We start from the raw sequence: 23,440 nt of genomic DNA, 5'->3' as shown, positions 1-23,440 counted from the left end.
AATCTTGGTCCTGTATTCCTTCATCTTCAAGCCCTGGGGGAATGAACTTCAGCGGTCCTCATGGCCCCCTCAAACAACCCAGCTATCTGTCTGAGGAGAACTATCATTCTTTTTTTTTAAATTTTTTTAAAGGTTTTATTTATTTGAGGAGAGTACACGATAGAGCAAATGAGTAGGAGCAGGTGGGTGGGAGGGCAGAAGGAGAGGGAGAAGCAGACTCCCCGCTGAGCAGGGAGCCCGATGAGGGCTCCGTCCCAAGACCTCAGGATCATGACCTGAGCCGAAGGCAGACGCTTCACCGACTGAGCCACCCAGGCGCCCCGAGAACCATCATTCTTGACTGGAAGTTCTACCTTGTATCTGACCTGCTGAAGCAGTTTTCGTTCCTTCCCAGTGACTTGGCTTTGGGGGGCATGGAGAAGACCCACTTTGCAGATGTCCTTACTGAGGCCTGCCCAGCCTGCCCGCAAGGCCACTCAGCGCAGTAGAAGCAGCCGGTAGCCTGGAAGACATCTTTCCCTACCGCAGCATTTTCAGTGTAGCTGCAGATGAGCCCTTCTCTCTGCCCACTGGACCCCTGGCCCAGAGACTCACGGAGTGTCTCTGAGGCTGCCATCTGCCCGCCAACCCTGCTCCCAGCCTGCCTTCCCAGGCCTGGGCCTCTGGCATCTGCTTTATCAGGATTCTTAAGAGGGACAGCTGGTTTATGTTACATGCCTGCTCCCTCCTCTGTTCCCTGCATATCTGTTCTGGTTTTAAATAGCTTATCTGAGCAGCTGGACAACCACATGGGCTTATATGGCGTGGGGTGCATGTTCCTTTAGCCCTGTCCCTGGCACCTGCCAAAATAGCAGCCAACACCCCCCGCACCCCCGCTGCGTCTCCTGCTGCACATCCCTCCCACCGCAGGGCTTGGCTTATGAGGCCCCAGCCCACAGGCCCGCTTAAAGCCCTCTCCATCCCCTGCCCTCACCCAGTGCCTGCTGAGGCTGAACAGATACCTCGGGACCTGTGGGCAGCTCCTGGTTGGAGGTAAGACTCGGGCCCGGCCTGAGATGGGGAGAGCGGAGAGGAGAGGGAAGATGTCTCGCAGCCTGGCGCCTTTATCCAGAGTCTGCCTGCGTCCGTCCACGCTGCGTGGATGTCCGAGTTGCTAGTGGTCCACGTTCCCTCCGAGAAGAGGGATGCACTTTAGAGGCGGTGTTGCAGAGATGGGATTCCAAGACTAGTGCTGTAGGGCGGCAGCAGCCCTCTGTTAGAAATCAGAGCCTTGGATTTGAGTCCCAGATCTGCCACCAAAGGTACTGTGTAGCCGGAAGGTCTTGGGTGAGTACCTTTCTCTCCCTGGGGGTCAATGTCCTCATCTGTAGAATGGACGAGATAATTGCCAGGCCTCTGCCTGCTCTAAAGACAATGAAGCTCTAACCAACAGGGTCTCCTCTGCCAGATCGCTTGGTCCCACCCCTCACCTCCAGGCCCAGGGCCCCCTGAACCTTTCTAGGCAGGTCCTTCTGGATTCAGAGCAGAGCAAGACTGCAGTCCTATCAGTCACAAGAGTCCTGGTGGCCAAATTCTCATCTTCAGCAATTCAGCGACTGTCTTGGAAGCATGGAGAAAGAGCACACGTGCAGAGGCAGGCAGGGACTGCTGGAGCAGCTCCGCGAGCAGACACGAGACGTTTGTCTGATTTCCTGAGCCAGCGCCACCCCCCTCCCCAGAGAGAAAGCACTGCCAAGCAGCATTTGGGGGGCAGCTGGGGGAGAGACCCCACGGCAAGGTCCTTTCATGGGCTGTGAGCCCAGCTTCAGGGGTTAGAGTCCAGCGGCTCCTGCCCCCAGGGTATCTGGAGTGTGACCCTTCCTCCACCCCATCCTGACATGCCCTGGAGGGACAGACCTTGCTCTGTGTCCTGGAGTGGCAGAGAAGGTCATATTCCCTTGATTTTCAGCTTCTCCTGGGCAGGCGGAGCAAATATCTAGGGAAGCCGTTGCCTGGAGTGTAAGGAATTTCAAAGCACATTCCAGGCCCTGTGCATTTGGGAAGCCACCTGACCTCCAGAATTCCTCCTCTGACCCGAGTCTCCCAGGGCAGGTCCTCCTCTCCCAGCAGAAGAGGAATCTGAGAGGCTTGGGTTACCCACTGGCCCCCCTCAAGCCTGTCCCCTAGCTTTGCTGGTGGGCTGACAGCTGCAGGCTTGGGAGGAGTCCAGCTGGTTGCTGGGGACAAGGGCTGAGGGACAGGGCCTGCATTCCTCAGAGATTCAAAGACTTGTTTCTGCAAGACGAGAACTTGAAGCTCATCTATTTTATGGATAAGCTAATTGAAGCCTAGAGAGATTAAATGACTTAGCTAAGGTCACACAGCAAAAACTGGGTTTTAAACCCAGATCTTTTTTTTTTTTTTTTTAATAATCTCTATGCCTAATGCGGGGCTTGAACTCACCACCCTGAGATCAAGAGTCTCCTAGTCTATGGACTGAGCCAGCCAGGGGCCCGTATATCCAGATTTTGACCCTACGGCCAGTGTTCTTTCTGCCTTGTATTGTTTTTGACTTACTCCGCAAGGAAGGTGACCCTGATCTCTTGGCTGTGAGGGAGTTTGGCTAGAAAGCAGTCTGTGGAAGCAGGTGAGGTTCTGGGTGTGAGGACGCAGCTGCTTTGGACATTCTCATGCCTCGCCCTGCCAGGGTCCTGCCCGGGTCTCTTTCCAGAGCCACAGCCTCAGCCTGTCCCCTGCCCCTTCATCTGTCTCGCCTTTGGGCAGTTGGCTTGGCTGCGTCCTCTTGGGCGAATTCAAGCCCTTCCCTGATCTCCATCCTCACTATTTTTAGGAGCTGGATGGTGCTCCTGGGAGCAGGGAGAGGGCTCCAAGCCGCTCTTTCTTCCTCTGAGCCCCTGAGCCATGCCCTGTGACTCTGAGCCGGTGGGAGAGCAGGGCAGGAGAGGCGAGAAAGCTGGAAGTCACATGCCCCACGCTGGCATGCGTAGCTCCCCCGAGAAACTTCTCGGTCCTCCCTGAGGTGACAGACTCCTCCCAGGGTTCTAGTCCTGGCTACTGCCCTGGGCCTTGGGGTAGCGCATATCTGGGGATAGGGGGCTATTCTCTTTGGCCACTCTCATCCGAAGACCCATTTGGAGATGCTCTGGAGTTGGGGTCTTTCTTCAGCAGAATGATGCTCCATCCTCCAGCATGACACCGTACACGCCTACCATCTCTTCCCACCCACCCCATCCCAGGGGAGCCAAACCGTGGCTCCAAGTTTCTGTCCAAAGCTCTGTGTAAACCCTCCCTCACTGCCCCTACCCTACTCTGGCAGAGGGAGCTGGGGAGGGCCCTGCCCAGCTGCATCCCTGCTTGTCCTGAGCCCAGCAGGACCGGACATCTCGGGGGCAGGTTCAGATGGGCAGCCAGCGTGAGGCGGCTGTGGGTGCTGGGTCTGGGGGCGTTCTCCACTCAGAGGGGCAGTCGCGAGCAGAGGCTCCTTCAGAGTCCCTCAGCCTGAAGCGGCTGCCTTGCAGCAGACATCATCCCACCCCACCCGAGCAGGGACGGTCCCTGGATGCCCTCAGGTGGCTGCCTGGGGCGCCACTCCAGTAGGATGTGCAGGGAGAGGTGGAGAGGGTGGTAAGCGGTGCTCTCTCTGTGCCCCTGTCCCCTGTGGCTTGAGTCTGAAGTTGGTGGCTGCCGTGCTGGGTGCTGGTGGGACAGCAGGCAGGGGCACAGGAGAGGCCCCTCTGAGGTGGCTGCGTCCATTGTTCTGATGCCACTCCGGCCTCACTGCGATCCCGCCCTCACATCACCTTATCCTTTTCCTCGCTCAGGCAGATAGACAGCTTTCATATGCCGAGCTGTGGGGGGCGCCATGCACTGCTGTGGACCTGGGAGGGTTGGGTTATAATAGGTATTAATCAGAGGTCTGCTCTGGGCCAGATCCTTTATTAGCTCTGAGCCTCACAGCCACCCCAAAGGAGGGGCCATTTCACAGAAGAGGGAACTGAGATGGAGGGAGGTTAAGTGACCTTTCCAAGGTCACAGGCAAATGTGAGATGGAGGCAGGATTCACACAGAGGTGTGTCCCACCTCTCCCTGTGGCCTCTGCCTGTAACTGCATGGAAATACAATAGAATCCAACACTGCCTAGTGCTTTCCACTTTCCTTAATGTCCACTTACTCCTCATAAAGATCCCTGAGCAGCCGGGATGTGTTTGCTGTATCTCCACGGTTCAGAGGTATTAAACAGACTTGCTCAAACACGCTCAGCAAGCTGATGGAAGAGGATTAGAATTGTCCTTTCCTATGGCAGTGAAGGGAGTATCTCAAAACGAGTTCCCTGGGCAAACATTCTTTAATTGGAATTTGTACTGATCAGAGGTAGTTTACTGTGCAATCCTAGGAAATGAGATAGGTCCCATGGACACTTTGCCCAGGCCCCTGCCATGGTACGTGTGCACAGCTGTGGTACAGATCACAGCCAGGATACGGACATCGCTACAAGCCATAATCTTACGCAGACTTCCCCAGCCCTACTTGGACCAGGCGTGTGTGACAGTCTATGGGGCTTTAACCTGTGTAGGCTCACGTGTTCCTGAGCACACTCAAGACACCAGACTGTTCTAAAACCACAAACATACTGTGTGCTTTAAAAAAATTTCCAAGTGTTCTCTATACCCACGGGGCGGCTTGAACTCACGATCCCAAGCTCAAGAGTTGCCTGCTCCGTCGAGTGAGGCAGCCAGGTGCCCCTCCTGTGTGCCTTTTACCACCACACCACCTCCCCTCCCCTTCCACCCCACGCACAACCCTCAACGAGCACCGATCTATTCTCCATTTCTATCATTTTGCCATTTCAAGAATGCTAAATAAATGAAATCATGTGACTCAGCCTTTTCCTCCTCCGTGGAGATTCACCCAAGGTGTCCCGTGTTTCGCTGGTTTATTCCTTTCCTTTGCCGAGACGTAGTCCACATGATGGCTGTGCCGCAGTCTCTTTAACCACCCCCCCCGGGGGAACTTTGTGCGGTGACGAGCAGACCCCATGGAGAGGCAGTGCATAGCTTTGCTGCCCTGAATGCCTGGCAAGGTTGTGGGCTGGAAAGGCTGAGAAGCTATGGAAACATTGTTTTCAGAGTTACAATGATTTGCACCAGAACAGGGACATTCCAAACGGTTGGCTGGTTGAGGGGCAAGGAGTGAAATGGACATCGGCTGGTTGCTCTTATGGTGATGGGGGGCTTACTATCCCCCCCTCACCCCTGACAGAGGAGGAAGCAGGCTCCTCACTGCAGGTCACAGGGCTGATGAGGGGCGGGCTAGCTTCCCCACCCGCCCCCCCACCCCCAAGGCCTCTCAGAGGGTGGCAGCCTGGGGCCCATGAGGACGGGCTTCCCCTTCTGCCCATATTGACAGTTTTTCTCTTTCTGGAGGGAGAACAGAGACCATGTCTGACATGGAAGAGGTGGCGGAAGAGTACGAGGAGTGAGTATCTGGAGCAGCCTGTCTGGGGTGCTGGCCCCCTTCCCACCCCGCCCCTCTCACCTGGCCCAGGAGCCTGCTGTGGGGGGGAGGGGAGCAGCTGTGTCCGTTTTGGGGATCTGACCTGTGCTTCTGTGCCTCTGGGCTGCGGATCCTGGGCTGGCCACAGGCTGGGAGACTTTTGGAAATAAAGAGGCTCAGCTCCCAGGCTCAGCTGCGGTCCCACCTGGCTACGACACCAGGAGGTAGAGCTTAGAAGCTGTGTCTCCTGAAAACGTTCAGTGACTGTCCCGAAGCCACAGAGCTGATTGTGCTCCATAAAAGCCAAATCAGAGCTCAGTGGTAGCACTTGTCTGAGAACCGTGCTCCTTCCAAAGTGCCCTGTCCACCGCCCCGCCTGGGGACAGCCTGGGGGTGGGACACTGGCAGCCAATCTAACGATGATCTCCTGGACGGTGATGCTCACCAGGGAGGACTCAGAGGTATCAGGATACAGAGCTCCTGCCCTCGTGGGATTTGCTCTCCTATGGGCTGTCAAGATGTCAAATGTTGGAAGTAATCAGCCAAGAGGGGCTGGGCTTGGAAGGTGGGCTGTGGGTAGTGCAGGGGCTCTAAGGAGGGGGAGAGCCGTGGGGGCTGGGGTAGTCAGGCTTACCTGCGCAGGATTTGGATAGGGAGAGAAGGGTGAGGGAAAGGTGTTCTAGGGTCTAGTCTGGCAAAGCTCAGCGCAGGGAGAGAGTGGTTAAGCGGGCAGATGCTGGAGAGACCAAGCAGAGGTTTGGGGACCCTGGATGAGAAGACTGGGCCCGATAGGGGTGCTTTGTAGGTGGGCCAAGGAGGGTGAGCTCCATGAGGCAATGAGGGAAATAAAGAACAGACTTACCTTCAGGAAAGACCAGTGTGTGTGTGTGGTGTGAGTGTGTGTGTGTGTGTGTGTGTGTGTGGTGTGCCACTGACAACGTCTCCTTTTGCACGGCAGGGAGCAGGAAGGTAAGCACACGCTTGTGTACTCGTTTGGACGAAGGGCAGCCCGGGTGGAAACTGACTCACCTCTTGTCTCCTCTCTTGCGGCCGTGCTCTTCTCGCCTGAGCAGAAGAAGCTGTGGAAGGTACGGAGCTCGGGCAGAGGGAGGGCCAGAAGAGAGAGACCCCGGGAATCCAGTATCCGGGAGCCCTGGGAACACGGGTTGTCTGTCCCTGCCCCCCACTCCCAGCTGAGCCAAGTTCCTCCGACAACCACGGCTTCTAAATGGGAATCAGTCCTGGCCTTGGTTGCTCAGGTCTTCAGCAAAAGGCTTAAACCTGTTCCCACTGTCTGTCATTTTGCTCACACAGAATCACCACTTTTTCCAATTAATTATTTTTTATTTTTTTCTCTATTTTTTTTTTTACCATGGAAAGTTTTAAATGCATGTGCAAGTAGCAAAAATAGAATTACATACACCCCCCCACCCCTGCTTCCCCAAGCGCCCAGCATCTGGCTTCTAAAATCCTCAACTATGGCCAATCTTTTCTCATCTATTCTTCATCTGCCCTCAGTCATTCTAGAGCAGACATCCCGAATCTCCCCAGACATCGTATCATCGCGTGCTTAAGTAGTTCAATAGATATTGCTAAAAGATGAGCACTATTTAAAGAAAAACATAACTCATAACACCATTATCACCTCTAAACACATTCAACTTGATAATTTTTCAAATGAGATTATGGAAGCATTCAGTTATCTGAAACATTTAAAAAAAGATTTTAGTTATGTATTTGAGAGAGAGAGCGAGAGCGCACGAGTGGGGAGGGGGAGAGGTAGAGGGGGAGGGACAAGCAGATTCCCCACTGAACGTGGAGCCTGACGCTGGGCTTGATTCCTGAGATCATGACCCTGAGACCATGTCCTTGAGATCGTGACCTGAGCCGAAACCTAGAGTTGGACGCTTAACCGACTGCTCCAGCCAGGCGTCCCGCTGGAACATTTGAGATAAGCATGAAGACATCATTATCTTCTGGAAAGTCCGTTTTGACCCATAGACCCATTCCTACTCTGGTCTGTTCTCACAGTTCTTTCCTCAGCCTTATGCCTCATATCCCCATGAAAGAACACCCTAACCTTTGTCTCTTCCTGAGTGCTTGACACATGGAAGTGATTGAGGCCTCACTCTAGTCCCTGCCCAGCGCCCCAAGTGGCCCAGAATAGCCCTCAGTCCCCTCAGGCTTCTGCTCCCCAGGTGGGTTGCATCCTGACCCTTAGAGGCTCAGCAAATTCTCCGAAGTCACATTTCGGCACACGGCGTGTGGACATCAGGAGAAGGGGCTTCCGGAAGGTCTAGGGAGAGAGCCAGGGGCTTCCGTAGGAAGTGCCTTCTTCCCGAAACCTTCCAAGGAAAACGAGGAGCCTCTCACACATTTAGAGCTCTTCCAGGGTGCCTGGCCAAGGAGTAGACACAGGAGAAACTCACGGGGGAAACTGAGAGGGGCCACGGAGTCACTTTATTTTTCAAGGAACACCAAATACGTCAGAAGCTATTTGAAATATTTTTTGAATCAAAAATCTAGCTGGCTCCACTTTTTGCTGTGTTCCCTGCCTAAATCTCGGTACAGTGGCTTTTCCTTTGCTTTGGAGGACTTGCCAGCTGGTGAGTTTCTGGGGGCGGTATTTGAGATACAGACCTTTGGATTTGGGACTAATCTGCCTGCAACACACAGTAGGATTTGGCTGTGAATTAACAAAATAATTCTCTGCTGTGCTGGTGGACTGAGCTCCACGTAGCATCTGCCTTGCTTGCAATGAATGGACTCCACCTGCCTCCCACATAGCTAAGTCCCCGGCGATAAATGACCAAGAAAGAGCGAGGTTGAAAGGCATGGCCACTAAGCCTACAGAATGGACAAGGCCGTGTCTCTTCTTCCAGCAGAGAAGGAGGACCAATTGCTGTAAGCTCTTCCTTTGGGCAGATGTTTGCATACCGGCGTGCTGGTCTGTTCCCTCAGTGCGACAATGCTGTGCCTTCCTTAGACAGGGGCTCCTTCAACCAGACCAGGCACACCTGTCCTGTGCCAGGCACCCCAGTGGGGCTTTCAGAACTGTGACTCCTGGAAACTGGAGATGTTTTGTGGGATATTGGAGAGGCTCACGCAGGGTAGGAACATGGGAGAAGTTTGATGGCAGTGAATTGTTCCCACTCTGCTCTTTGGGGCCTCTGCCTTTGTGTCTAGAGGCAGAGCAGGAAACGGCCAGGTCCCATTTACTGAATGACTCCCATGGGCCAGGTAACTGCTAGGTGCTGTGCGCATGGTCGATCATTTCATCCCTACATAGACGGAGAAGTGAGGATGATTATTTCCATTTTACGGACAAGGCACGTGGGAAGCTGCTGATAAGTGAATCGCCCAAGTTGCTAGAAGTGGTGAATCAGGTATTAGGACCGGAGTTCAACTCCAAAGCCCATGCTCAGAACCATGTGCTGTCCCCCTGCTCCCGTCCCTGTCCTTCTGCTCCCAGACTAACCTGTCTCGCTTCTCCCCTTCGCTGCGGCCACTCCCTGACCCCCAGAAGAGGAGGACTGGAGAGAGGACGAAGACGGTAGTACAGCTTTTACTTTCCTGTGCTTTCTGCTCCCTGCTGTCCTGAGCCTGGCTGCGGTAGCCAGGCCCTGTTCTGTGGCAGAGTCGGGGGGAGGGGGGCACAGGTGTGGAGTGGATCAGTCACTTCCTCCCAGCCTCAGAGGGGCCAGACCACCAGCTCCTTTCCCTGGTTCCTGATCTTTCTCCTGGGCTCGGTGGTGGGAAGGACCCAGGCTGGCTTGTTCCCCAGCTGCTCTGAATGTGGCTACAGAGGGGGACTAATGTTTGGAATGAGTGGCCTTTCTCTGCCCCCGCTGCCCATACTGGGCCCTCCCTCTGAGCTGGACAGCACCCAGGCAGGGTGGCCAGGGCGTGAGGGGCCAGGGGACAAAGTTATCTGAAGAGCAGCTGGGGGAACTGGAAATAGCCCTAGCAGAAAGGACGTGACGTCAGCCTTCAAATGTGCACAGCTGTGGGGTGGTGGGGGCCTGGACTTGTTCCCGGGCCCTGGGGAAAGGGTTAGGCCAAGGGGGACAGATTTGGGCTGAAGTTTAGTAAGAGCTTTCTCATAGTGATGTCTCAAGACGCGGTGGGTGGTCTGGGGAGGCTGGGAGCGTCTCGGTGAGCGTGTTGCCTGACCACTGGATCAGGGTGGGGGGTATTCTACAGAGAACCGAAACATTAGATGGCGTGGGGGGAGGGGTTAGCAAGATGGCCTGAAGAGGACCCCAAAGCTGGCCATACTCTTGCTGGCCAGCTTTCTACTCTCACCCCTTCTGGAAGGATCTTCTTGGAGGTAAGGATCCTGTGGGGATCAAAGAAGAGACATCCCCAGGCCCAGACCTAGGAAACTAGGACAGAGAGCATCAGGCAGAGTGATTGGTGGCCGGTGTTTCTTTCACCATGGCCCCTCTCTCTCCCGCTCTGAGGCTTTTTCTTCTCCCTCTGCCAGGAGGCCACCGCAGGTCAGCCCAGCCGTCAGTGAGCGTTCCCTAGCACCTCGTACAGGCAGAGCCCCGTGCCTGGCGTCACCCTGTCTTATCTGTCTGCTCCAAGTGCCTGACTTGGGTGGGGACCATATCCTGCCAAGCAAGGGGATGAAAATAGAAAAATCCTATCAACTCTCTGGACAGTACAGATGTCTACACGGGGGGCATCTCATCCGCCCACCCATAGTCTTGCCATTCTGGTTTCCTTTAGATACGGATGAAGGGTCCCTAGAGATACTGAGTTCAGGGCAGGGGTTCCCCAACACCGCACCTTAAGCAGGATACGTCCTATGGTGTGAGATCCCTGGGGGGAACGTTCGGGGAGGAAGGTTGGGGAATGGGGTGGAGTCCTATTGCCAGGGAGGCTGCTGGGGAAAGGTGCTAAGTCAGGCGGAAACAGCTAGCCACCAGGCCTTCCCACCCTCCGCAATGAGCCTTGCCAGGCCCGCAAGCCCTTCTCTGCTGGTACCCGCAGCACCTACCACACCCTAACACGATGCTACCCTAGACTTCCAGGCCTTCCAGTGGCTTTCTGGTAGAGCACAGGTCTCCATGCTCAGAAAGGCCCACTTCCAACTCCCAAACTCCAGGAGAGGCAAGTTTAGACCAAAAGGACTCTTCACAAGCCTGATCGTGCCCTTCTGTCATGGTTGACCAGGGTCGGCAAACATTTTCCGTAAAGGAGCGGATAGTAAATATTTTAGCCTTTGCGGGCCACACACTACCTGTTGCAACTACTGAACTTGGCTGTGCTGTGGCAAAGACAGCCGTAGGCAGTATATACATGACTGGATGTGGCTGTGTTCCAATAAGACTTTATTTACGGAAACAATCTGGGGGCCAGATTTGGCCCTTGGGCCAGAGTTTGCCAACTTCTGGTTTAAACCCAGAACTCAGCAGCCCCTTGTTATTCATATCGGTGACCCCCAAATTCATCCGGATCCTGGATGTTGCTAACCTCCGTCCCCAGCCTTCTCTGATCTGGGTTCTGCCTGCTAGCCTAAGTAGGGGCCTTGGGTGTTCACTGTGTCTGGCTCACTTCTCCAGAGCAGGACGAGGCAGCCGCAGAAGAGGCTGAAGGTGAGGCTGAGACGGAAGAGACCAACGCAGAAGGTAAGGCTCTGTCCGGGGTGAGGGTGCGAGGCGCTTTGTCACGGTGCTTTGGGGCATGGCGGGAGCCCCCAGAGGCACTCCTATGGTGCTAGAAAATCCACCTGGAACCGAGTTCCAGCCTGTGCAGCAGCACGTCCTTTCTGGGCTGGGATCCAGATGCCAACGGTCCGGTCAATGACCTTGACTGTGTGCTGCTTTCGTGTCAGGCAGAGCCTTGCGCCCAGGGGCAGGTGTGTGAATAGACACTCCCTGACCGCGGGAGCCGGCGGGGTGCTCTTTGGTTAGGACCTGTGTGTGGGGAAGCCTCTTGGCAGGGGGACTTGAGCCTAGAACAACAACCTCAGTGATTTCTCATGTTGTTTAGGAGATGGACAAGAAGGGGACGCTAAAGAAGCCGAAGGTAAGGACTGTGGGACATCAGGAGAAACGTGTTGGGGTGTCAAGGGAACCCATACAAGCAGCTTTGGGGGAGACTGCCCACCAGGCTCCCTCCAGGGAGGTGGGCAAGGAGGGGCTCAGGGGAGGGTAAGACAGAAGTTGGTGACCATGCAGGTTTTGGGTGTTGGGCTCCAAACCTCTGTGCCCTGCATTCCAGAGAAGTTGCCTGGGTGGTGCCCTGTGGGAGAGGGGACCAAAGTCCAGTCCCCGATTTGAGTAGGGCCCCCAGAAGTCACGTGACCTACACATACAAGACTCCTGGAACTCAGGCAAAATCACTTGTAAAGTTTGGTGTCTATATGATGAAATCCCAAGACATAGATGGGCCATGTGGTGGGTCGCTGCAGTGGTCCTTGTCGTGTGGCAGGCTTTGGAAAGGGTTCAGTGGTCCCAGTCACATCTCTGGAGGGGAGGGACAGCCAGCTGGGTCTTGGCATCATGCCCATCAGCTTCCCCCTGGAGGCCAGGAAGTCCAGGGAGCAACCAAGGAGGCAGAGACCTGGGAGGGGACTCTGGGGCCAGAATCCCCTGGGACAGTGCCATGCGACCCCACCTCACTGGGAAGCAAAGCTGCCTTGCCAGAACTGGTGAATGAGAATTGGCTTGGAAGTTTCTCTCTGGGAGTGTGTGCTTCCTGTGAGGGCCCAGCTGTGCCCTGAGATGTCCCCTGGGAGCTGCTATGGGAGCATCTTCGTGATGCTCCTGGAACCAGGAATCCCCGGGGGCTGGAAGGAATGCACTGTACAGGTGAGGAAATGGAGGGCCATGTGTGTACCCAGCTCATCAGGGGCAGAGCTGGGACCACATCTGGGGCCTCCTGACCCTGTGGCTATGTGCTTCTCCCTTCTCCAGATGGCCCAGTGGAGGAGTCCAAACCAAAGCCCAGGTGAGTGGGACACACCTGTGGTGAAGCCCTGAGAGTAGAGTGCCAGTGAGGAGGGATGATTAGGGCAGGACGGAGTGCCGTATGGCACAGTAGGCATGCGCTGGGGGGTGCGGCAGACACAGGCCACCATGTACGGTTGTATAGGTTGTGCACTGTACAAGAGCCGGCTTGAGGGAGAGCGGGGGCTCAAGTGCACCCCACACTCCATTACCAATTGCATATCCTGTCATGGACAGCACTGTATTCATCCAGAGGGAAGGGGTGGACTGGTTAAGGCCCTGGACAGATACCCTCTCCTATCCCACAGCACGGCTGGAACACCTTCCTCTGTAGCTGAATTGGGACCCGAGGGAAGAGGGAAGAAAATCTGGGAGAGCTGAGCAATGACGCTGTGCAAGCCTTGGTGGCTTCACAGTGTCACAGAGGGGCGGGGCAGGGTGGCTTAGTGCCCCCGCATGTGAGAGCACATGGAAGCTGTGGGTATTGGGGCTGGGGGGGTAGCGGGGGTTGGGGGGCAGCGAGAATCCCTCTTGGCTAATGCTCAACCTGTCAGCAGATGGCGTCTCCGCCCACACTGGTGGGCTTCTCCCTGTTTCCACGGGACCTCCTGAAACCAGCCCCGGAGACAATCCCAGCTCTGCTCCTTTGTCCAGTGCCTTTCCCTTTGCAGGCCCTTGATGGACATCACAGTATCTCATTTCAGCCCTACCCAGACCTGAGGGCAAATGGGGAAACTGAGGACCAGAGCCCACTGGACCTGGTGTCACACAGCAAGCATGCGTTGGGGTGGGGACCAAACCACAGGACTCCAGGGCTCATGGAAGATTCTGCGGGGTCAGCCACACGTGTTGTAGCTTCTCCACTTCCTAGCTGTGTGGTTTTGAGCACGTCACTACCTCTGAGCCTCAGGTGTCTTCGACGAGATGGGTGGTCCCTATGTTGTGGGTGTAGGGGCAGAATGAAGCCAGAGGGCACGTGTGAAAGAGCCTGGCGGCCCCGCGTGTGAGGCTGCTGTCCTCGACAGCTTTCACTGTTGCGGCCGTGCTCCTGCAGGAAGGAGAAGGGCCCTGCCTACCCTGGGCACCCACAGTCCCCTGGGTTCACGGATTCCCTCCTCTTTCTCCAACAGACCATTCATGCCCAACTTGGTGCCCCCCAAGATCCCCGATGGGGAGAGAGTAGACTTTGATGTGAGTGCGCCTGCGGGGAGAGTGGGCCCGGGCTGGTAGTGGTTGCTCAGGCCCGGAGGGGACCTGGGGGGGCCGGCGGGGGTGGGGTGACGTGGCAGTGGGATAGCGTTCGGCACAGGCCTGGCTGGGCATCATCCTGGGTTCAGGCCACTGTGGCCCCTTCCCTGGCCGGGCCCCCAGCCCGCCTGTCCCTTCTGCTTTGCGGAGGGTGCCACCTGCATATCCACTCTCCTCTGGACCGTGGGGGTGGCCACTGAGCCTGCTGTGCGTTCGCAGGACATCCACCGGAAGCGCATGGAGAAGGACCTGAACGAGCTCCAGACGCTGATCGAGGCTCACTTTGAGAACAGGAAGAAGGAGGAGGAGGAGCTCATCTCCCTCAAAGACAGGATTGTGGGTGTCCAGTCTGCCATGGAGATGCCCCCAGAGGCCGCGCTCTGTCCTCCACCCTCTATGTGAGGCCCCGCCTCCTCCAGGCAGCCTTCCCTGGAGCCCCTGGCCCTGAGGGAAGTGGGCTCTCCCTCAGGATCCCCGGGGCCAGGAGCCGCTCCGGAGGCCCTGCACTGTGGCTTCTCAGCCCCGCCTGCCCGCACCATCAGACTGGATGGTCCTTGGCAGCCGAAGCTGCTGATTGTCCCTGGGCGCCCTGGGCTCTGGCTGTGGGGTGACCAGTCAGATGTCTGTTGTCCCACCTCTGCCCCGGCCTCCCTCACTGGACACAGCTTGCCCTATTAATGCAGGGAGGATGATGTGGCCTCTGCTGGAGAGAGGGGGGTTATTTTGTTGCTTTGTTTCTCTCCCCACCACACTGGCTGCGCATCGGCCCAGGGCTGCGCCGCTCCGGCTGGCCGCCGAGGGTTTGGCCATCTGTCGGTGACCGCGGAGCAGCTGCCGGGCCGGGGCCAGCGTGGGGCCAGGGCTGTTGCCCTCTGGGCAGACGGGAGAAACCTGCCTGACATTTTTCACATCGTTGAGGACAACCCCATGATGAGTGCTGTTCAGTGCAGGTCCCCTGCACACGCCCGCCGCGGCCTGTCTGTATTTAGCTGGCCCACCTGTCGAGTGGCCGTCTCTATCCGGTCCACGGAGCTGGCTGAGAGCAGAAGCCCTTGCGGGCAGGGCCTGCGCTGCCCTGAGACTCGGAGGGGAACATTCCCTGTGGCTTCTCTTGCCACTGCTTTCCCTGGTTGCTCCCGGCACCTCTGATGACACCCCCTCCCTGGGCACGCCCTGGGCAGGCTTGGCCTCTCTCCCCACAGGAGAAGCGGCGGGCCGAGCGGGCCGAGCAGCAGCGCATCCGGAATGAGCGGGAGAAGGAGCGTCAGACTCGCCTGGCTGTGAGTGACCCCTAGTCCAAGGCCCGCAGAACGCCCCCACTGTGCTTCCAGCTCCTTCCAGGCCCCCCGGCCCCTCTCTCTTCATACACACTGATTCAGTCCACGAGCCCTTGGAGAGCGCTGGGCATTGTTTGGATTCTGATGATACACAGTAAACAAGACAGAAATGTCTGGGTCCGCCTGAACTTACTATTTGATAAGACCCTCCATCCAGCAATTCCACGTCTGGGTATTTACCCGAAGATGAAACCACGAATTTGGAAAGATATCTGTCCCCGTTCAGTGTAGCCTTATTTACAGTGGCAAAGGCATGGAAGCAAGCCATGTGTCCGTCGATGGAGGAACGGATAAAGAAAATGCCCACACACACACACACACACACACACACACACACACACACACACTGGAATATGATTACTCAGCCATGAAAAAAGAAGGAAATCTTGCCATTTGTGAGAACATGGGTGGACGGACCTTGAGGGTATGACGCTAAGTGAAATAAGTCAGACGGTGAAGGACAAATATCGTACGATTTCACTTACACGTGGAATCTGAAACAAACCAAACCCAAAACACCAAGCTCGGAGATGCAGAGAACAGACTGGTGGTTGCCAGAGACAGGGGGTGAGGGTGTCCGAAATGGGTGGAAGGGCTGAAAGGTGCAAACTTCCATCATAAGACAAGTGGGTCCCCTCCAGCCCCCCACCCTGCCCTTGCGCTGGCTCCCGGGGCACGGAAGGCCCCATGGCCCTCTTCCTGTGTTGCTGCTGGAGGTCCTTCCAGAACAGCAGGCCTCCTCAGGGGGCTCCCTGCCAGAGGGGATGAAGGGATCCACCCTTGGGAATCATTCTTCCCTCATTCATCCACAGAAGTGCTCACAGCTCCCGGTGCCAGGCCCTGTGCCGGGGGTGGGGGGGTCCCCTCAGGGGGCTTCTTGCCTGGTGGAGAGAAAGCTCCACTCAGTGGACCCTTAAAGACTACAGACTTCGGCCCAGTGTCAGGGGTTCGTGTCCCCACCCCTGATTTGCTCTCTTCCTCCCCTCCCGGAAACCAGGAGGAGAGGGCCCGACGAGAGGAGGAGGAGAACAGGAGGAAGGCCGAGGATGAGGCCCGGAAGAAGAAGGCTTTGTCCAACATGATGCACTTTGGGGGCTACATCCAGAAGGTAGGTCAGGGAGCAGCAGCTGGGGTCTTCAGGGCATCCTGGTGTATGGGGAGGAGTGGGGTGTCCACAGACTTCAAGTCGGATCCCAGGAAGAAATTCCTACCTGTGTGTGAGAGACAGAAGCTGCCTCTTGCCCACCTCCCTCCGAGCTGGCTCTCTGCCTGACTGTGGCTTTCCCCAAGAGGGGCCCCCTGGGGTGGGGGCTCCAGGCAGAGGCCCCCCAACCCCCCATGTCAGCGATGCCCGGAGCCCCCCAAGGTGGATGGTACATCTGGAAGGGCCCTGTGCCTAGAATCAGAGCTCTGGTGGGAGACCCGGATCTTACAGCTGTGTGGTCTCGGGCAACCTCAGAGCCTATTAGCCCATCTGTAAAATTGGTTTAATGTTGTCTGCCCGGCCTGCTCCAAACTCAGGTGGGCTAACGCGGCCAGCATCTGTCCTACGCAGCTGTGAGATGTTTTATTCCTGCAGACTCCCTCAGCTCCTAATTTTTGTGCCCTACTCCTGCTAGGTACTCCATTCTCAGGGGAGGAGAGGAAACATAAAATTGATTTTCTCTATGCAGTGGAGAGATCAGAACATTTTCTTAGATTTCTAAAGTCCCCAGCTCAGAAGCAGACCAGCCTGCCTGCTTCCGTCCCCACAGTGACCACTCCAGCCAGACTTTTGGCGTGGCCCTGCTCTCAAAACAGTCCTTGCTTCACCCCCAGACTCCTGTCCTAATAAACAAGGTTGCCTACAATGAGCGTCTGAATCACCTTCTGCTTCTCCCCTCTCTGCCTTTGCCTTCGGCCCTGTGCTCTGCTCTCTCTCTGTGTCTCTGTCCGGGTCTCGTTCTTTCTCTCTGGGTCTTTCTCTCATGGTGTCCTGGCTCTGCAGGCCCAGGTGGGTACAAAAACCTCTAACCCTCTTCCTCCTCATGGTTTTGGGGGTTCCCTGGGAGGGGAGGGTGCCTGGCTGGAGGGGTGGAGTGTGGAGAGTGGGTTCGTGGGAGGAGGGAGCCGGGAAAGGGAAGAATTTGGAAAGGCAAAGGAATAAAGGACTGAAATGGCCCTCCTGGCCCCTGCCTCAGTTTCTTTGGGAAATCCAGGCAGTTGATGGTGTGGGTGTCTCAGGAAGAAGAGGACAAGGACCTGATCCTTCTGCAGGCCTTGCCTTACTCCCTATTGGGTTTTGGGAGGGTTAGGGGAGAGGAGGGGTATTCTCTAGCTAACTCCCCTGCTTGTCACTCCTTCCAGACGGAGCGGAAAAGTGGGAAGAGGCAGACAGAGCGGGAGAAGAAGAAGAAGATTCTGGCTGAGAGGAGGAAGGTGCTGGCCATCGACCACCTGAATGAGGATCAGCTGAGGTGGGGGCTGGGGTGCTCAGGGCATTGCATACATCTGCGCGGGAGGGCAGAGGGGCAAAGGGAACATTCTCACCATGCACCACCAGGAGGCGCTGCCACACCACATATTTTTTCCCAAAGTCTCTTTTGGTGGGAGCGGAGTTAGGCAGAGCTGGTCAAGCCATCTCTGTGCTTTGCCTCCAGGGAATAGGGAAAGAGAACTGAGCAGGCACCTCACCCCTCTGAGCTTCTCCTTACCCGCCTGCACCCAAGGGGTGGGAAGGGGGAGTGCTAGAAGGGCTTTTCCCTCTTCCCCCGGAACTCCGCCCTAGCGGCCCCTGATATCTGTTTCTAAGCACTGGGCACTGCCATCTGGCCCCATGCTGAGCTAGGCGGGCTGGGGGTCCCCTTAGCAGGCCTGGAGGTGGAAAGGAGGGCTGGGGCCTCTGGGGGCTGGGTCAGATTTGAGGTACAGGCAGCTGGAGGCCCTTCCTTATTGTTCCCTCCCCCTCCCCCATCCCCACGCTGGCCGGTGCAGGGAGAAGGCCAAGGAGCTGTGGCAGAGCATCTACAACCTGGAGGCAGAGAAGTTCGACCTGCAGGAGAAGTTTAAGCAGCAGAAATACGAAGTGAGCCTGCTCCTGCTCCCCTCCCCCATCCCATGCTCCTCCTGGTGTGATCAGGTCCTACATTGCGGCTGCCCTCAGGCCCCTTTCCCCGGTCCCTGCCACCCATCACCCCGCCAGCTCACACACCTGCCCGGGTGTCTTGTCTCTGACAACGCTCCATGTCCACCACTGGGCTACAGCTTGCTGGAGAGGTCGGATGGTTCACTGGCTGGGGCTGAGCAAAGACCCGTTTCTGGGGTTCCAGCCCTGGGGGTCTCCCTCCCTTCTGTCCCTGAAGGCCTTGAGGCAGCGGCTCAGACGCACTGAGCCAGATGGGAGAAGCAGGAGGCACAGAGCGAGGCCTCCGGGGGAGAGGAGGCCCCACCAGAGACGTAGCTGCCTCACCTCTCCCTGCGTACCCCGAGGCCCCGTGTGGGCACAGCCGGCTGAGCATCAGACTCCCAGCCTGGAGGGTCCCAGGTGTACAGACAGCAGGCAAGAGTCGGCTCAGCCAGCATCGGTCCCTCACGCTTCCCCAGAGGCCTTCTGCCTCTAGGAGCCCAGCTTCCCTTTCGGGGCCTGCTTTCCTGTGCCTCCCGTGCGACGGGCCCCTCCTCTGAGCGCAGCTCAGGCCCCCGTGGCTGCAGAGAGACAATTTTGTGCAGTGGCAGTGAGCGTGGACTTTGGAGCCTCACTGCCTGGGTTCTGCTGCTAGCTCTGCCCCTTACCGGCTGTGTGACCCTGGGCCAGTCACTTACTTTCCCTTGTTTCCGTTTCCCAGCTAAATGACAAGGATACCAGTGGGCCCTATTTCACAGGGCTAGTGTGAGACTTACAGGTGTACTAATGGTAATAATAACAGTAATAGTAGAAGTTATGCCTCACAATAATGCTGTGGGTTAATATTTGGGAAAGTGCTCGCCGGGCAGCCTCCCCACGAAGTGCTCGGTGGGTATTAGCTACTCTCGGGGCCTCACCAGGGCTGGGCCCTCCTCTTTCCCTCTGGTCCCACATTTCACTCTGCACCTGGCCTGTCTGGCTTAGATTTGGCCCAACTACAGGGCGGCGAACTGTGGGTGTGGCACGTGGCCGTACTGTCCCTCTTGAGCACCTGGGCACGAGTGCCTGGGGCGGGGGGTATCGGGCTGGGCTGGGGCTGTTCGGAGGGCTTCCTGAGGCCCAGCCTTGCACAGATTCTCAGAAAGCCTCATTATGCCACCCTTGTCCTGAGCCTTCCATAGCTTTGGGACCCCACAGTGACAGGCCACCGGGGTGGCCAGGAAACCTTTCCTTGGCTTCTGCGTGAGGGACCTGGGCCCCTCTGGATCCCTAACCCTTCTGACCCTCACAGCATTGCTGCCTCTCCCTTCCCCTCCCCCTTCCTCCTCTTTCCCTCCTTCTCCCCGTCCTCCCACCTCTTCCAGAACTATGCAAAGCCGGCTTCTCCCTCACCCCCAGCCACCTGGGACCTGAGTCAATGAGCTCCAAAGTTACCCTGTCTTTCCCACTTACAGATCAATGTTCTCCGAAACAGAATCAATGATAACCAGAAAGTGTAAGTTTCTATGTCCTTCCATCACCCAGCCTTGCCTCCGCCTTCCCTGTGTTCCAGCCATCCCACTGCTCCTCTGAGGGCTCTGGCTCCCACCCCTCCCGCCTCCCCTTCAGGGCACACGCTGCTTCCTCCTTGGGCTCCCCCATGCTCACTGCTCAGTGGGGAATAGAGTGCAGGGCTCCAGAGGACTCCCTCCAGCCCAAGGCTGCTGCCCCACTCTGCCTCAGGAGGCAGCTCCAGGCTGCCCCTCTCAACCCTCGGCATCACCCCCTCGGCCTCCTCCCTGTGGAGACCTGCTGCCCTGGCCTGGGTCCCGCTTCTGACTGGGCCCTGCTTCCTTTGCAGCTCCAAGACCCGCGGGAAGGCCAAAGTCACTGGGCGCTGGAAGTAGGGGCAGCAGTCCCCTTCACTGAAGATCCTCACTGTGTCCCTGTCCTGCTCGTGCCCAGCTTCTGGGGCCCTCCTGGGCACTGGAGACAAACTCCGGTCTGGAAACCAGGAGCTGGCCCGGCTGGGAGCTGCTCTTCGTGCCTGTATCCCCACAAGCCCACGCATGCCAATAATAAAAGCCAACACACATCGCATGTCTTTTCTGTCAGCTCCCCTTCAGAGGGAGGGAAACTGAAGTGAGAGCCTGTCTCACAGGGAGTCAGGGCCGAGAGCAGACCCTCAGGGACACAGGCCCCTGGTAACTGCTAAACTCAAAGGAACCCCCTCCCACCTGCTTCCGGAGGGGAGAAGGCGGCTGGGCCCCGGGAAGGCACCGGCTTACTCAGGGCCCTGGGCCTCACAACAGCAGAAGGGCTTATGACGGGAGCTGCTGTGAGTCACCGTGAGGCCCACTGGGGGAAGCGCTGAGTGTGGGGACATGCGTTCCTGTTCCTGTGTGAGTCACTCCTTGGGAACAATGGAGGCCTTTTCTCTTTCTCTTCCTGGGACTAGGAAGCAGGCGTCTGAGGGACAGGGAGCCCTTGAGGAAGGAAAGAGGGCCAGTTTCATCAGGTAGCTTTTCAGGCAAAGATGAGCTGCTGAGAGGCCTGGGCTGGGAGGAGTGCTTCAGCTTTCTCCCTTCCCGCCATTTGCAAGTCCTCTAGGGCTTGAGCGCAAACCAGGGACTACAGGGTCCCTGAGTTGAAGACAGCATGGCACCATGGAGCCCAGCTGGCAGAAGGGAAACGATGTGGGATGGTAGAACCCCCAACTCAACAGCTCCCTAGAGGAACCCCTGAATGTGGCGCCCCCATGCCTCTGCTCCAGCCGCTCCCTCTGCCTGGAAGCCCATCCCTCAATTCTCCACTCGTCATCCACCACAGGGAGCCCCACTGTCCCTGGGAAGTCTTCCCATGGTCTTCCACACAGGGCGATTCATCTCTCCTTGTTCTGAGCACCCCGGACCCTCCCGTAACTGCTTCCACGGTTATGCTTCTAATACTACACTGTGTTCCCTTTGTACTTGCTGGCATCATCCTTCCGACTCTCGAGAGACAACATAGACCCACTTATCCTGTGCCACGTGCCAAGCGCAGTAATAGATGGCCAGGATACAGAGATGCAAAGGATATGGTCCCTGGGCAATGAGGAGGGGCTTAGCCTGGGGTCTTGGCCTCATTCCTTATCCATCCATCCATCCATCCATCCATCCAATAAATGTCTCCTGAGCACCAAATATGTGCTAGGCACTGTGTCAGGAGTAGGTGATGCTGAGATTTAAATAGGCACATCCCCGCCCTTGTGGAGCTCACAGCCCAGTGGGAAAGAGGCAGCCAACAGAAGATTCCAGCTCAGTGTCACAGCAGGCAGGGCAGAAGGTGCTGGGGAAGCACAGACAAGACGCACCCCATCTGGCATTGGTGAGCAGGAGGGCTTTCTGGAGGAAAAGGTTTCTACATCAAGTCTCAGAAGATAAGAAGAAGAAGGTCAAGGACAGGGGCCAGGAATGGGAAGAGGGAATAGCACATAGAAAGCCCTAGAAGTGAGAGCTGGCCCGGTGTGTTTGAAGAGCCCCGGTTACCACAGAATCCAAGAGCTTCTGGTGGGGAGCAACAAGGGCTTCTGGAAGTGGCCAAAAGGCAGGAGGTGGAAGCAGGGCCTTAGGGCTCCCACCACTGTCTCTGGGAGACCTACTGTAGCCCCACCCTCCCTGCTACCAGAGAGAGGGGCATGGAATCCAGAACTGAAACTCCAGGGTTCTCCAACCGCCAAATCCCCATGGGGGCTGCACATCTTGTCTCAGCCTCTCCTAGGAGCAGCAAGAGGGAGTGATGAAGATGTGGTCCTGGGTCCTGCTTCCTGCACCTCCTTTCCCACCAGGGTCCTCGTGACCATCCTTCTGCCCTAGTAGGTGTGGTCTCTCCTTCAATGACCATACTCGGAGGGGGACATGGAGGCAGCCTTGTGGACTTACTCTGAGACTCCCTGAGGCCAGGTCCCTCTTGTCCCTTTTCTCCTGAAGTCATCCAGTGTTTAGGGAAGACCCTGTGAGTGCCCCAGACACTGTCCCCACACGAAGCTTCCCATGCTCTGACTCTGTACGTCACCCGAACAAGAACACTGCGGGGTGACCCGGGTGCTGCGTCCAGATGGAAGCCCCGCAGATAGCTGGTCTGCATGGGGCTTGGGGCATTTGTCTCTATTTGTCCTACTTGCCAAGGAGAAAAGCAGATGAGGGTCAGGGTGCAGGGGCATACACGGTCATCAGCCCAAGGCAGGAGCCCTTCCAAATCCAACAGGCAAGGACATGGGCTCTGGGCCCGTCGGCCTGTGCTTTCCCCGTGACATTCCTAGGGCACGGAGGGACCACAGACGTGTGCACAGAAGCACGCTGGGATGGGTTCACGAGTGAGTGGCGAGGTGCAGAGAGGTGTGCACATGTTCCCCCCAGTTCATTTACGACTCTGTCACTCTTGTGCTCACCACGCAGCCGGAGCCAAACAAAACCCTGAGGGAGGAAGTATGGCCGAGAGCTGGCCTGGGCCTCCTGACCACTCAGGTGCTGGGTGAGGCTGCAGCGGGGTGACCTGTGCCACCAGACACCCTGACCCCCCCTGCACCGTCCCCTGCCCCCAGGCACCACTGTCTCCACGCGGTTCCCATCTCCCCCTGCTCCGGGCACACCTCTCACCCGGCGGACCTCTTGGCCCCCCGTGTGTATGCTCAGGGAAATGACCTCCAAGCTCCGCTCAGCCCTGGGTCAGAGAGATGGAGAAAGCCCTGGCCCCCGCCGTCCTCCTGTCAGCAGATTTTCTCTCCAAACCAGCTCAGGTCATGAAATGCAGTCACGTGATAAACCCACTTTTGAGGAGGAAAAGCCAAGAGAGGATGATGGATTCCCTGGGGGCTGCTTGCCTGGGGATCTAGCTCTTACAGCTGGAGACTCCAGGCTCTGAAGCTGAGTCTTACTCCCGCCCCTCAAATTCTGGCCCCTCCACTTCCCAGCTCCGTGACTCCCTCCGGGCGAGTTGCCTCCCTTCTCTGTGCCTGAGCTCCCTGAAGTGGAAAATGGGGATCGTCGGGAAGGCTAATGAGATGGTGTGTCTGATAACTGAAGGAACGCTTGGTGCATGGAAAGCGGGGGGCACACGAGCCCTCGACACTGCCATTTCAGTTGTAACTTGTCACCGGTCCCTCTCCAGGGCTCAAGGTGTGGGGAAGCCGAGTCCCCCAGGCTGGGTCCCAGCTGGCTCCTCCTGGTCTGTGGGGTTTCCCGCAGCGCCTGGAAGCCTCTCTTCCTTCTGTGTTCCAGGGTCAGGACTTCTCCCTGACCAGACCACGGGGGGCATGGGGTGGCAGGAGCCTGCTGCTGTGA

At 57.1% G+C, this 23,440-nt stretch overlaps 1 protein-coding gene across 6 annotated transcripts; it reads left to right on the top strand.

Annotated features, from left to right (window-relative positions):
• The first annotated feature begins 804 nt into the window (after positions 1 to 804).
• On the top strand, positions 805 to 20,219 carry TNNT2 (troponin T2, cardiac type). 6 transcript variants are annotated; one of them, XM_040636441.1, is made up of 16 exons: positions 805 to 1,032; positions 5,428 to 5,475; positions 6,452 to 6,462; positions 6,567 to 6,581; positions 9,020 to 9,046; positions 11,064 to 11,129; positions 11,494 to 11,529; positions 12,420 to 12,453; positions 13,583 to 13,643; positions 13,920 to 14,036; positions 14,903 to 14,980; positions 16,035 to 16,145; positions 17,384 to 17,493; positions 18,011 to 18,101; positions 19,595 to 19,635; positions 19,981 to 20,219. In XM_040636441.1, the coding sequence occupies exons 1-16, from the start codon at positions 920 to 922 to the stop codon at positions 20,024 to 20,026; spliced, it is 1,005 nt and encodes a 334-aa protein (XP_040492375.1). In that variant the 5' UTR covers positions 805 to 919; the 3' UTR covers positions 20,027 to 20,219. The 6 variants fall into 6 exon arrangements, with proteins under 6 accessions (XP_040492375.1, XP_008683331.1, XP_008683330.1 ...); XM_008685109.2 differs by having other exon boundaries at positions 9,017 to 9,046; XM_040636443.1 differs by having other exon boundaries at positions 894 to 1,032; positions 5,424 to 5,475.
• Positions 20,220 to 23,440: the final 3,221 nt, after the last annotated feature.

Source organism: Ursus maritimus, unplaced genomic scaffold, assembly GCF_017311325.1.
Source record: "Ursus maritimus isolate PB19 unplaced genomic scaffold, ASM1731132v1 scaffold_2, whole genome shotgun sequence".
NCBI lineage: Eukaryota > Metazoa > Chordata > Mammalia > Carnivora > Ursidae > Ursus > Ursus maritimus.
The sequence above is the reverse complement of the archived record's forward strand: the minus strand, read 5'-3'. Positions and strand labels throughout refer to the sequence as shown.